The 14,529-nt window shown below is 37.5% G+C and overlaps 1 protein-coding gene and 2 long non-coding RNA genes across 4 annotated transcripts; all 3 read right to left on the bottom strand.

Moving 5' to 3' along the window:
* Nucleotides 1-2,689: 2,689 nt before the first annotated feature.
* LOC118559104 lies at nucleotides 2,690-8,847 on the bottom strand. Its single transcript, XM_036129831.1, has 8 exons — nucleotides 8,799-8,847; nucleotides 8,300-8,431; nucleotides 7,874-7,936; nucleotides 7,722-7,787; nucleotides 6,447-7,238; nucleotides 5,074-5,260; nucleotides 4,119-4,963; nucleotides 2,690-4,061 (listed from the first exon to the last, which is right to left on the bottom strand). The coding sequence occupies exons 2-8, from the start codon at nucleotides 8,417-8,419 to the stop codon at nucleotides 2,814-2,816; spliced, it is 3,321 nt and encodes a 1,106-aa protein (XP_035985724.1). The 5' UTR covers nucleotides 8,420-8,431; nucleotides 8,799-8,847; the 3' UTR covers nucleotides 2,690-2,813.
* A 117-nt stretch (nucleotides 8,848-8,964) lies between these two features.
* LOC118559107 lies at nucleotides 8,965-9,557 on the bottom strand. Its single transcript, XR_004928645.1, has 3 exons — nucleotides 9,494-9,557; nucleotides 9,296-9,363; nucleotides 8,965-9,210 (listed from the first exon to the last, which is right to left on the bottom strand). It is a non-coding gene; the product is annotated as an uncharacterized LOC118559107 (long non-coding RNA).
* Nucleotides 9,558-9,737: 180 nt separating this feature from the next.
* Nucleotides 9,738-14,183, bottom strand: LOC118559106. 2 transcript variants are annotated; one of them, XR_004928644.1, is made up of 4 exons: nucleotides 13,077-14,183; nucleotides 10,405-10,513; nucleotides 10,204-10,304; nucleotides 9,738-10,129 (listed from the first exon to the last, which is right to left on the bottom strand). It is a non-coding gene; the product is annotated as an uncharacterized LOC118559106 (long non-coding RNA). The 2 variants fall into 2 exon arrangements; XR_004928643.1 differs by lacking the exon at nucleotides 13,077-14,183 and having other exon boundaries at nucleotides 10,405-11,226.
* Between the last annotated feature and the right edge of the window lie 346 nt (nucleotides 14,184-14,529).

Raw genomic sequence — 14,529 nt, 5'->3', positions numbered from 1 at the left:
TATGTCTGTATCCAACATCTTAAGGTTACTTTTAAGATCTTTTATATGATTTGGTAACCCTTGGATGTTGTGTAGACTGAGAGATAGATTGCTGTTGGGTACTGGGTTTAATGAAGGGCTAATGAAGCTAGTCATTACTTTTAGATTGTCTTCTATGTCAGGCTTTGCATAAATTGCGGTGGGTTTGAAATCTTGTATGACAAGGTTGTCAACTGATTTGACTCGACTTAATGCTACATAAGCTTGGCCAGCAGCAAAGATTTTTTTGAATGATACCACAGCTCTGTCTAATGTTAGGCCTTGCACCTTGTGAATTGTGCATGCCCAAGCAAGTCGTAATGGAAACTGTCTTCTAATGCCTCCAGTGTATGCCAATTTGTCTTCATCTTGATGTATTGGAGTTGCATATTTAAGTTCTGGATCAGAACAGGGGAATTTATGTCTCAGTTTTGTACCTATTCTCTTGTCATCAAAGTGTACATAAATCGTATGTGCAATGCGTTTTTCAGAAAACTTGATTTGAATTACAGTACCAAACACTCCATTAACCAGACCGTCTGAAATGTCCAAGTTTTTGATCAGCATCACTCTAGCTTTTGTCCCAACACTTAATAGTTTTTCCAAATATGTGTTTTCATGAGTAGCTTGTGTTTGAGATAATCTAATACAAGTACCTGTTTGCTGATTTTTTTTGAAGTCCTGTGCTTTAATTTGAACAATGTCTGTGCAAATCTTGTGCAGCATGTTAAAGTTATGGGTATGCACGTCAGAATTTGTTGCAAAAATGTGAAGGTCTTCTGTAAAGTCAGACGTACCTGTTTCTCGTTGTTTCAATAGTCTTTCATCATTTTCATTGAGCTTCATGCCTTTTTTGTGTTTCCTAATGCGGTTTAGTGTCATGGCAAACTGTTGATGCTTTTGTCGAACAATTTCAGTTAACTCAATGTGTGTAAAAGTGTTATGCCATAAGCAGAAGCCAGCCTCTTCTTTGTAAAGAGGCTTCCCTTTGACAGGTGGCAGCTGAAAAAAATCTCCGACAGCAATCACTGAAACATTACCAAAAGGTGAAAAGTCTGATGATTGTTTTATTTGTCGCAGTCTACCATGAATGTATGTTAATATTTTGTTGTCAACCATTGAGATTTCATCTATGACTAGTATCTGCAAATTGTGTAAGTTGGCTCTCAATGTATTTATTTTCTCTTCCCTTAATGGTTGATATGGTAGGGAAATTTGGTTACCTATTGCAAAACTGTTATGTATTGTGGTTGCATTTATGTTTAATGCAGCAACACCAGTTGGAGCAGTTAGCAAAACATGAGTATCATCTGGATAGTCTGATAGTCGTGCAAGTATTCTGTTTGATTCATAATACACCGCCTTTATCAAATGCGACTTTCCTGTACCTGCTCCTCCAGAAATGAAAACATGAAATGGGTTAGGGTTTTTTCCATTAACCTTATCAACGCACCACTGTCGTATCTTGTAGAACACTTCAGCCTGTTGTTCATTTAAAGAACGCATGAGTGATTGGCCTTCCTCGTGTGTGATGTTTTGCTTTCTGAACTCTACTGCAAAAGGTGTTTTTTCTACTAGTTCAAGATCTGGAATTTCTTCCCTTTCATCAGGGTTTTTATTGTTGTTTAAAGCACTTTCTGCTTGGCATTCCAGTCGATCTAATTCAGACTCAGGACACAAGTTAGCCCAACCATCCTCCTGAAATCCATGGTCTTCGACATGATCTTGACAAGTGTTGCAATTCCTCTGCTTTAATTTCAAATTTTGATCTGTTATGGTCGACAACATCTTTGACAGGTTGTATTTGTTTGGAAGCAGTTGTAAAGGAACCTTCAGTATAAAACTCTTGGAAAGTTAAAAAAGCTGATGGTTTAATCTCATCATTTGAGTAATAGGGCAAGAACAACTGAAGCAAGCTTTGATAATGTTTTTCAGGCTCTTGTGTTGGGGAGAAACGAGCATATCTGACAACAGCTGCATCTGACCTGGTCCTTTTTTGAACATAGCCACATTTGTTATCAAGTGATATAACAGAGGATTTTTGACTTTTGGGAACACATCTGTATTCAGAGGCAAAGGTTGCTAAACACATGTCTCTAAATTCAGGTGTTTTGGGTCTATTTTTGTATCTATCTGTGATATTGGTCATCCATATCTGGTTATTGGTTGGGTCAAGGTTTTGAGCCCTGCTCTGTATTACACTGAGTGGAAGGCTCATTTTAACAATGTTGTCTCCTGTTGGCACAAAAACCACTTTCCTTGATCCTTCTTTCAATCTCATGTTTGTTACTCTGTAAACACTTTCTTGAGCAGAAACCTCTCGGTTGTGTAAGAATATGCTGCCCAACTTGTTTAGGGATTCTTTTGCTGCCAAATTACCTTGATTTTTTATTTCATTCTGGGCATGTTTTAACAATAAACCCATTTCCCTTTCAGCTTTTGAAATGTATGAAATTATATAAACCACACAGGCATAGGCGTCACAGACAAATTGAATGTCCATATTTGCATTCCAGCAACGAAGAAGGTCTCTATTGTATTGATTAACCCACACATCATTTACATTGCGTTTGTGGACAACACTTAGTTTGTGTGCAGTTAATTGATAAGCTTTTTCAAATATTGATTGATTGATGCCAATGGAATCGAAAAGATCATCAATGGTGTTATAGGTTGCATTTTCATTTGTCAGTGCTTCTTTAACTTTGGCCATCATTTGTTTGGCAACCACGGTTTCATCTGGTGGCGCTTGACTTTGTAGTTGTTGCTGATCTGTGTTAGGCTGGTTTTGTTTTTTAGCTGATGTTTTTTTTTGAATTTTTACAAGAGACATTTGGCTGTGGTTTTGAAATAAAGGTTTGGTTACTAGGTGGTCTAGGAAAATTGAACCTACATGGTGTGCCCTTCTTTTTACACGTTTTAGAATGTTTTCTGCTGTGCATCTGAACACTAGAGACAACTTCATGCATGGGGTCACTTTCAGGTGGAAGCTCACATGTCACATATTTGTCAATAAATGTGATAACTTCTTCATTGGTGTTTACACCAATCTTAGGTGACTCCACCCAAAAAAGGCAGTGTGTGTGACAACTGCCACGTTGCTGGAATTCTACTCTGTAAAAGTAATCAATGACCTTTCCAATGGGTTGAGCTGGAGACATTATGACTTCTTTTAACAAACAATGAAACCTATGGTCAAACATTCTAGCTGCTGTTACAGGATTATTTTTTAACAAGTCACACTTTTGGGTCCATTCCATGTCAGCAATATTGCCTATGACATTGTCTGCATACATAAATGCTTCCATAAATTCTGGCCAGCGTAAATCAGCAGAAGAAAATGACATAAAGAATGTGGGAATTCCAAGAGTTCTCACCATGGCCATCAAGTCCTTCTGAACACCTTGCCAAAATACAGGTGTGCCTCTAATTGGTTTCAAAAACTTGTAGCCCATATCATAGTTTAAGAGGTCTTTCAAAAAGTCTGGGTTGTTAGATGAAGATGACGCAACATCAGTGTTATGCTGTCCCTGATATCCTTTTCTCAAAGCTATTGATACATTGGAAACCACTTGATTAATTTCAGACAAGTATTGTGCATAGAAAATATATTCCAAATTCTTTCCAAATCTGCCATCTGCATTTAATATTCTGCTTTTTAGATATTTAGCAAGTGTAATTCTGTGATCTCTCTGTTCGTGGAATGTGCCTGTTCCTTTTGGAAAAAGGACAGGAAAACACTTTGCCTCATTAGCAATGTCACTGAGCAATCTTACAGGGCTATTTCCTTCAGCAGGAGCAACAGATAAAATACTTTCAAAGTGATTGTCCAGAATTTCTTGTGCAATGTCAACAGGTTGCAAGCATGTATCCAAATACATTCCATGGTGCTGGTTATCAGTGTAATGTTCTGGAACATCAACTGAGCCACAAGCGGGCTGGCCAGGCCCAGAGCCACAAGCGGGCTGGCCAGGCCCAGAGCCACAAGCGGGCTGGCCAGGCCCAGAGCCACAAGCGGGCTGGCCAGGCCCAGAGCCACAAGCGGGCTGGCCGGGCCCCGAGCCACAAGCGGGCCCAGAGCCACAAGCGGGCTGGCCAGCCTCTTCAATTGTAACCTTTTCCAACGGATTAGACCACTCGTTGTTGATATGTACATCAGTGTACCACTTGTTCTGGGCTTTTAAAAAGTTCAGAGCATTATGAACTTTTTGCGTGTTCACATACTGATACTCATAGTGACCCTTGAATGTTAGTTTACGTTTTAGTTTAACTCTAATCATCAGATCTTGATCATCTAATCTTGGAAGAATATTACAAACAGCATCACTGCTTGATGGCACGCATGTCACAGGCCCATGAACCCCGTTTTGGCCTCCCTTTGGTAAAGCTAAAAGCTTCATAAAGGGAATGTGTTGTGCAATCAAATGTTGTTCTAATGAATTTAGTGCATCAAGTTCTTCAGGAATAGGATCTGGGTGGAGATTATTTACAGCACTGTCTTCTGGTACTACACCTCTAAGAATCTTGTTATTGCAGGTGTGACAAATCCATAACATGCTTGCAGTGGTTTTTTGGAGATGGCAATTTACTTCACAAGAATTTCCACAAGTGTGGACATATGTATAAGTGATGCATTTCTTTGCTACAGATTCTGCCAAAGCACTTTTTCTGTATTGGTTTAAGTTACATTTTACAACTTGATGTTTAAACAATAACTTGTGGCAAACACAACAGACATAGGTTGGACCTGACTGGACTTTTATCTTAAACTGATTGATAACAAAGTCGATGTTGTGTTTTTGGAGGAATATAGTATTCCTTCTTTTACCAACAGCATCTTTAATAGATATAGCATGATCGATATTGATATTATACAATTCCTTGTGGTAAAGTTTTATTCGTTTACGATGGGGAGAATTGTTTCTATACCTTTCAACATTCATGGCTTGTAACTCCAATTTAGATTCTTACTCATGGATGCATAATGGTCTTTGCTTCTCTGTTTGACAGCTTCTTTAAATTCTGTTTGATGTTTATATTTATATACATTTATACCTTTGCTGTACTGTTTCACGTTCTCCTGAAACTCGGGATCATTCGCATATTTATCTTTGCTGTGCTGTTTCACGTTCTCCTGAAACTCGGGATCATTCGCATATTTATCTTTGCTGTACTGTTTCACGTTCTCCTGAAACTCGGGATCATTCGCATATTTATCTTTGCTGTGCTGTTTCACGGTCTCCTGAAACTCGGGATCATTCGCATATTTATCTTTGCTGTGCTGTTTCACGGTCTCCTGAAACTCAGGATCATTCGAATATTTATCTTTGCTGTACTGTTTCACGTTTTGCTGAAAGTCTGGATCATTCGCATATTTATCTTTGCTGTACTGTTTCATGTTTTCCTGAAACCCTGGATTATTGGCATACCTGTTTTTGCTGTATTGTTTGACATTTTCCCTAACCATAGGATCATTGGCATATTTGTGTTTTTTGTATTGTTTGAGGTGTTCCCGAAAACTAGGGTCACTAGCATGCTTATCTCTACTGGACTTTTTAACCTTTTCTTTGAAATCTGGTTTTGTTGCATAGTTCTTAACACTCTGTTGTTGCATGTAAGTTCTGTAGTCTTGGTCTTTGTCATAACATTCCTTGATTTTAGTCTTCTTGATCTGTCGGTGTAAGTCATCCAAATTGTACCTCTTTCTCTTTTGTCTTTTTTCTCTTGTATCCCCTTTTTTACAGCTTGTGATTTTGTCTTTGTTAATGGTATGGTGTTTTACATGACATGAAGTGAAACCGATACACTCATTAGAGACTTTATCTGTTACACAGGTTATGGGTTCATAATGACAATTGTTGTAATGATTAAGGTAGAGTCCCTTGCAATGGCCATCTGTGTTGTTGGAAGGATATCTTAACCATTTTTCGGAAGTATATGTGTATATGTCCACATGAAAGAAATCTGCCGCCGCCTGAATTTCCACTTCAGTGGCCCAAGTTCCCACATACTTCATTTTTGAAGCAGTTACATATTGTTGCACAGATGTGTACTGAGGTCTAATAATTTTTGAGTATATCTCTGGATTTGCAAGCATCTGTTTTACAATAGCATAACGAACACACCTATGCTTTTCTTCAGATCCAATAAAAACATAGGACAGAGCACGGAAAAAGCAATTCCCATCTGACCTTATACTTGTGGCTGCACAAGGCACAGGTTGATCTACAGTAATGCTGGAAACAGTCTTCTCTTCCTGAAAACTTGGGACAACGTTAAGCTTTGTGCATATTCTCCGTTTTTCAGTCAGTGTCAGTGGACTAAATGTGAGGCTGTTGCAATTACTTTGAGACACTATCGTCACAGAGTCATCAGTTACATGACCTGGTTCCAAAGAAACACCGTAGCATATTCTCATCTGGGCTTGCTATATTTGCAAAACTGTCATGCAATGCTACACTGTCAGTATCCATTCCACCAGTCCTAGCAGAAAATGTTCCATCACTAACAACCTTAACACCAGTAGCTTCAATCAAGTGGTATGCATTATGCAGCTCATCATTGCCACATAAAGACTGAACTAGGTTTGTGATGTGCATGTTCAATGAATCAACTGTGGCATGGTGTGCAAGAATACTGGAGCCATTTAAATCCAGACCACCATCATCACCGCGTGCATGTGGATCAAAGACCGAAAACCCAGACTCATGCTTCAAAACTGCACATGTGCTGTTCATAATTGTGATTAGGCAGGCGTCGTTGTCATCGAGTGCTCTTTGTAAAGCCTTATCTAGAGGCATAGCAACATTGGCAAGATCCCGATCATATTCTTGGATGTTAACATGTCCAGTAAATGTGTCTAAATATTGTAGGGTGAATGTGTTTCCGTCCAATGTGTATTTTGTGGGTAATTCCCTGACAAAAACGTATCCACTACCATTGACATCACTAATCATGTCATGCTGCTTCATGAAAGTGTACATTTTATCACCATTTATCAACAGTCCATCAATATCACTTGTTGACCAGGTTCTTGCATTGTGAATGGCATTAGTCATGATAGCAGTAGTACTATTGGTGGCACACTGTTTTGATTTATTTGAACCAAAGTAGTCATGGCCCTGGTGAAATGAACCTCTTGTAATTAGTGTGTGATCAGGAAGACTTCTCTTACCGTTTTTGGTGACAGTTTCCCCACCAGCCACTAGTCTGTCACAGCCCTAATACAAAAACACAAGGGTACAATTAGAGTTGGGATAAGAAGTTTATTTAACTTCTTTGCTGGTATGCTCCGTTTGTGTGAATCAAGTTAAACATGTTCTGTACACAAAGTTAAAACGTTTCACATAGTAGTTTAATGTTGTAATAGCCAATTTAGAAGTGAAACACTATGTATCCATGTAAACAGTGAGACAACCCATGATTGAAGCTTAAAGTATTTATGGCTAAATCAACAAATACGTACAAATTTCACTTTACAAATAAAAACAATATTCTTTACTTCATTATAATATTTTTTCTAGAAGATCAGACGTCTTCTCAACAATTTGCTTTTTTCATACATAACATTCCTTCAAATTTTAACAGGCAATTAATTAAAAAAAAAAACAAAAAAAAAACAAAACAAAAAAAAAAAAAAACAGTGCCAACAATGTGTTTGGGACCAAAAGTATACATTATGCATGTTAACACATCAGGATTACCTTTGTTTTTTGAAATGGTGCAGTTGGATTCAGCTCCACCGAAAACTGCTCCAATTCTTCCTCCACCTGTAAATAATAGGAAACATTTTATTACAAATTATGATTTCATTGAGAAACAATTGACAATCTTAAATAGGTTAACAAATACTAGCCTGTAGATGTGGTGCTTTCTTTGGTGAAGCACAGCTTTGATGTTGGCTTGAAGTTGGAGAAGCCTAAAGTTCAGAAGAAGTGAAGAATAATTTCATGTTTTATTAGCCAATTTAGAAAGTGAAACAAAAATATGTATACATGTCATAGATATAGTGAGTTAATACATCACATAACATTAAAGTATTTTTGTCTAAATGAAATAGACATGAATTTCACTTTACAAAAAAAAATATGATTTACTTTGTTATATTCCTTGTTCTAAATGATTAAAAGTCTTGTCAATAATTTATACTTTAATACATGGCATTCCTTCAAATTTTAATAGCCAATTCATTTAAAGACAGTGCCAAAAATGTTTGGGATCAAAATTATACATATTAACACATTGCACATATTAACAAAACACCATTCCCCATCAGTATTACCTTAGTTTTTTGAAATGGCGCAATAGAAGCATCTCCAAAAGTTGGTGTGTTGCCATCCCCCAATATTTCCAGCATTTCACCATCAAACCACTTTGGATTGAGCTCCACAGAAAAGTCCATTTGTTCTTCCACCTGTAAACAATAGCAAACAGTTTATTACACTTATGGTTTCAGTAAGAATATAATTAAAAAGTTTAAATAAAAATTAGAACAAGATCCTGGTAGAAGCGGCCGAAATTAGTTTTCTCTGTAGTGTGTCTGGGCTCTCCCTTAGATAGGGTGAGAAGCTCAGTCATCTGGGTCTCCTCCTGGTGGGAGGAGACCCAGATGAAGACACAGGATACGCTGGAGGGACTATGTCTCTCAGCTGGTCTGGGAATGCCTTGGGGTTCCCCCAGAGGAGCTGGCCCTATTGAAGCTCCTACCCCTGCGACCCGACCGTGGATAAGAGGAAGAAGATGGATGGATGGTTAAATAAAAATGTTTTACAAATACTAACCTTTAAATGGAGTACTCTCTTTGGCGAAGTACAGCTTTCTTGTTTACTTGAAGCTTGGAAAGGTCTATAGTTTGTCAGAAAAGAATGACAATCATAAATCTAATAAATAAATATTTATAATACATTCAAATGTTAAGTCAAAAACAGTAAATTACTTTACCTTATTGTGAGATCCGACAATGTTCCATTCAAAGGGATCTTGTGGGGCCACAACTGGAACCTCAGGTGTACAAAGCAACTTTGAGACTTTTTCAGCAGTTGGCTTGGGAACCTGCTCAAGCATCTTTGGAGGAGAGCATGACATGGTGGGCATCACCTCCGTCTCTGCAGTTGGCTTGTGAATCTGCTCATGTGAGGCCTCATATATTGCTTTATTTAGGATTTTCATCCCATCATCGTCACTTAGGTGTACCTTTTAACAAAATAAAAACGGTACATATTAATAATCAATTAATTTTGTTAAAGTTATACTTTATGAAACTTTTTGAATTCATTACCCCATCTCTGCTCCACAGGTGCAGTTTTCTCATTGGAAACAGCTCAGCAACTGATTTGTATGAGACACCTTGAAATGCAGAAAATAGACAAATGTTAAATACTTCTTAAAATAGTAAGTTACAAATTGAGGCATTTAATTCAGAAATACTTAAGTGTGATATTTTTACAAAGCAAAAGGCTATATTGTCAGTATTTACCCAATTGCACCGATACTCTGTGGAATTCTTGTCGTAAAAGAGACTGAACCTGAGGATCCACGTTAGTCTTGGAGGGAAATCCAACACAAACACCTTTAAAAAGATATAAAGTAGGAAATTACTTAACAGTCCCTAAAACAATCTTATAAACATTTACATTTATGGTATTGTTATGAGAACCGTACAGAACACTAAATCATACCCATGCTTTTAAACACTTTAGTTATATACAGGGCATGTTTTTATTAAAAATGTCAAGCAATTGTTTTACTTACATGCATTTATGGTGCTACATATACTTGTATTTTTTGTTACTAATTTACTGCTTACAAATTTGTATCATAAACCAACACAACAGCTTACCTTCGGAAAAAGTGTGCAAACAGTTGTTAGGAGCTTTTTAAACTGTTTCCCAGCGTCACTGACAACGGTGCTTCTCTTCAAAGTGTTGCTTGGAGCTAACAAACAGACTAAATCAGGTATTCGTGGTATCACAGCATTCAAGATTTCGGTTCTCAGGTCCAACGCTGCTCCTCCAGGGACAGCCAAGAAACCAAAATAAAGACTCTCTTCTTTAATAGGAGCAAATCCATCCACAATAGCCCTTAGATGAGAGTCTCCGATAAGAAAGACAAACTAAAAGAAATACAAAATAGTATTACAACATTGCTTATTATTATTAAGTCAATGTATGTGTAAAATAAACTTACTTTCTTGTCTTTTGATTCTGGTGGAATGACCAGTTTGCAGGTATTGTTGGCAGAAGAGGTCGGCCAAGGTCTACTTCTATGCCGCGTTCCTGTTCCTTGACCTTCCAATCAGAAAACAACAAATATTTTGGTTTAAGCTTGTTAAATCAACAGTATGCAACCAAAGCACAAATGTCACAAGTATCTATTAAACACACATACAAGCCACAAACGTGCTTTCTTGAACTTTGATTTCGACATCCAGTGGTTTGGGGTCTTCCATCTTCCTTTTAAAGGCTTGTGTACGGCGAAAACCTTTGCCGCGAGGCATCTAAAAATAAAGAAAAATAAGGTCAGCATACTATAAACTACAACAACTTCAGTCTGCAGCTACCTGGGCCAGCAGATGGGCCAAAACCACAGAGACACCTGAAAGTCTACCACAACCTGTTGGCCTGCAACCACAGATAGCTAGGTGGAGGTTAAATGTTTTAAAAACTGTAAAAAGGAAATCCCCATCCACTGTAAAACTGGGGGACATTGTTGCTTTAAACCGACATGTTGATGAATGTACATTGTCCTAATTGAAGTTAATAACTTAAATATTAAATTTTAAGCCTTTCTTCACCACACTGAAACATCTCCAATTCATTTGTTATTTTGTTGTTGTATCAAACAGCTCCTGCAATTACTTTGATTACTTAAAGAAAACAAAAAATATATCCCAGAAATGAGTAAACTAGTAAAAGCTGTAAAATAGGACAATGACGTTTGTAACTTTAATTCTAGTAGATAATGAATTAAACACAATCCTCACACTTAAATATTTCTCCAATATACTAAGAAGCTCGAGAGTGTGAAGCAAAGCTTTAAAGATGAATATCTTAAGGTTAATTCTCTGAGATGTTTATGTAAAAATGTAACCTTTAACAAACTGATGACAAATTGAATTTGTTTAACTCAGTAAACTATTAACTTCACCTCCAAAAACTATTGATTTATACAGCACAATAAGAATTCAACCAAACATCAACATATTTGGCCGAATTAGTTCACCTCTAATTTGGCAGGGAAAATAGCGGGAGGTTTGGTATTAAAACAAACACAGGCGGGGGGTCCGTTCTTCATAAGTTGCTTAAAACATCCGAGATCAAATGACACATCCAAGATGATTTCATCCGGCTAATCCTGATCCGGCTAGTTGGGTTCTTCGAACACACCTGTTGTTTACGATTAGTATGGCTGGATTGAGTTATCTGAGACAACTGCGCGTTCATGCGTTTGTTTAAAAGGGGAAATGTATCGATAGTAGAAACATTGATCAGCAACGCTGCTATTGGCTGTTCAGCATGGCCAAAGAGCGCCCACAGTTTTTCTCCCAAGCAGAACACGAGCTTTTAATGGAAGGTTATGCTGAATTTGAGTCATTAATTAAAACACCTCAAAATCTGTTAAGGCCAGGAGAGAGGGCTGGCAAAAAGCAGCAGACAAATGAATGCATAAATATGTCCATGGTAGATGTTTCTATCACTTTCTACAGTATGAATTTTTGCATTTTAATAATTTCATATTTACTTTGTTATTTTATGTCAGAGCCTCCACGGGACCCACTAGAACATGGGGACAAGTAAAAGTGAAACACAAGAATATTCTACAAAATGGTAGCTTTTAATTATTATACTTTATTTTAAAAAGGCACTTGTTATGTCAAGAGATCCAAATTTCAGTGTCATTCCTTAGACACGGGAAGTAAAGGACCCATGCAAACTGGGAATTTTAACACAAAAAAAAAAATCTTTATCCATAAAAAATTAAACTTTTCCTTTTCCAAGTCATCCACAGTTGACACGGTAAAACTGTATTGCTCCGTGTCTAGATAATCCATCCATAATCCATTTCTAATACAATATACGGCTCGACAGGAAGCACGCCTTTCAAAGTAAACTAAACTTCACAATAAAACGGCCCGAACAAATCTTACTGAATAGGATAAAAATAAAAAGCAAACATCATACAAATAACTTAAATCTTTTAGATTTATGGCTCCAACACCACTTTTTCCTCTTTAAAAGCCACTGTTAAATGATGTGTTTGTCTGTTTATACATGGCTACGACAGACTTCTCCATCTCCTCCGCCTATACAGCCGTGATCTAATCCTGTTTACATGAAATAAGCCTGTTAGCGAGCAGGTTTAAGCTGGCGCACATGTTGCTATGACAACAAGTGCAGGAAGTCTTTCGAAGAACCAAACGATCCAAGATCATGCCAAATCGTCAACAATGAAATCCTGCTAACTGAGTTAGCGACGTACGAAGAACGGACCCCGGGAGCCTGTTTGACCTCCAGCAAGAACACGGCGGAGGAGTTTTTGAATAGGGCTTGGGCGTCATGACGTATTACTTTTCGGTGGCCGCCATGTTGACTGCCTTTGCTACTCAGGCTATTGCCTATGACTACCGGGCCATATTTTAATTAACCAAACAGATATTCAAGCGTTAAATCTTCACATTCTTCTAGAAGTTACTTTACTTTCACAGAAAGCTCCAACTTACAGCATTGGTGCTTCAAGTTAACAACGCTTCAACTCAGACCAACTAAACCTTGTAGCCTTTACCGCGTTGTGTCGGAGTGGGGGAAGGGTGAGGCTTTGTTTACAAACCAACACGCGGTGTTTTGGAACGAGGAACGGACCCGAAAAATCTACCATACCTCCCTACATATCAGAAAGAAAATATCTAAGCAACAACACAACAATAATTTTTCTGTCTTTAAAAAGTTTGTTTTAGCTGTGCAACCTGCAAGATTTTTTCATTAAAACGGCAGCAGTAAAAGCCGATCGTAACATGCACTACGTGACAATTGCAGACTATAATATTGATCAAATTCACTTACCTTTAAAATTGTTCCACGTTCTTTGAAGAACCTTCAGAAATGCTGATTCTTCTTATGCTCAAGGCTGGATAATCCTTAATGCTCACAATGTTGTCGCTGTAGAGAATGAAACGAGAGGTGTAGTCCTTCACCTTATAACGGCCGTCGGCTTCCGGTTTCTTCTTCTTCTTCTTCTTCTTCTTCTTGTGTTTATTGGCGGTTGGCAAACAGCTTTCCGGTGTGCATTACCGCCACCAACTGGTGAGGAGTTTGGGGCAAAATGGCCCTATTGCCAAATATACTTATATGTATGTATCTATATGTCTATATCTATAATATTAATTTACAGATGGTAAATCTTTCTAATTATTCCTGTTATTAAATATTTAAATAAATATTGATAACATTTATTTTTTTACTTTTTTACGAATATCTACGATATCAAAATTTAAGTTTCTCCTTATTAACACCTCTAACCAAATTCCTTCTTTCTTCTTCATATTTCTTACAATACATCACTATATGTTCTAGTAGCCAATTCATTATTTATTCTCTTATTTACTTTGATATTGAAATCTGGAACATAAAATGCAATACCTAACCCATCACTCACACTTTTAGATGCATCTTTATATATTTGAATATAGCCATAAAAACTATTAACATATTCCTGTATCAGTTTATGATTAATATTACCTTCTTTTTTCCTTTCTAACCATATCAAATCTACTGTAGTTTCAGGTTTGATCCAGGGAGGGATTACTGCTTCTTCTTCTTTTGGTGGTTTTATTCACTATGGACCAGAAAACTGTTTATGGAGTCTGTAATGACTCAAAGACACCTCGAGAACCGCACAGTCTGTGTATGGACGGATAAACTTGCTGGTAGAGCACCCCCATGGAGGACTTTAAACAAGCTTCCAAATAAGAAGCGAACCGGTGATCTCCAATGGAGAATTTTACATGGAGCCATCGCTACAAACTCGTTTTTATCGGTTATTAATCAGGGTGTTTTAAACGAGTGTCCTTTCTGCAGTCTGTCTGAAAATGTTTTTTATGTTTTTATGGACTGCACAAGACTAAAGACCGTTTTTGGCCTTTTAACAAATGTTTTTAGTCTTTTTGGCACTGTTTTTACAACTTCTTTATTTATTGGAGGAGTGTGCCAAAACAAAAGTAATAAGGCAAAGGCCTAACTCTTAAACATTTTAATCAGTAAGGCAAAAATGGCTATTTATTTGTCCCGTAGAGACAGACTGCAGGGGGGACCTCACCTTGATGCTGTGGCTCTGTGGAAGTACAACACGAAAGCCAGGATTCAGCTGGAGTTTCACTTCCACAGAGCCACGCAGAACATGGAGGCTTTTATGCAGTTGTGGGGTTTTAACAAGATTTTATGTGTAGTGTCTGAAAGAGGAGAGCTTCAATTTAACAAGCTCCTTATTTAAGTATTTTATGTAAATGACACTTGTTTT

This window comes from Fundulus heteroclitus, unplaced genomic scaffold (genome assembly GCF_011125445.2).
Source record: "Fundulus heteroclitus isolate FHET01 unplaced genomic scaffold, MU-UCD_Fhet_4.1 scaffold_224, whole genome shotgun sequence".
Lineage (NCBI taxonomy): Eukaryota > Metazoa > Chordata > Actinopteri > Cyprinodontiformes > Fundulidae > Fundulus > Fundulus heteroclitus.
This window is presented reverse-complemented; position numbering and strand designations above follow the sequence as displayed.

Coding starts and splice junctions, on each gene's coding strand:
- LOC118559104 (XM_036129831.1), bottom strand. CDS start 8,419: ATGGACTTTTCTGTGGAGCTCAATCCAAAGTGGTTTGATGGTGAAATG. Junction 7,239..7,721: donor CACCATTTCAAAAAACAAAG/GTAATCCTGATG, acceptor TTTTTGTATTAG/GGCTGTGACAGACTAGTGGC. Junction 4,964..5,073: donor CGTGAAACAGTACAGCAAAG/GTATAAATGTAT, acceptor TGGAGTTACAAG/CCATGAATGTTGAAAGGTAT.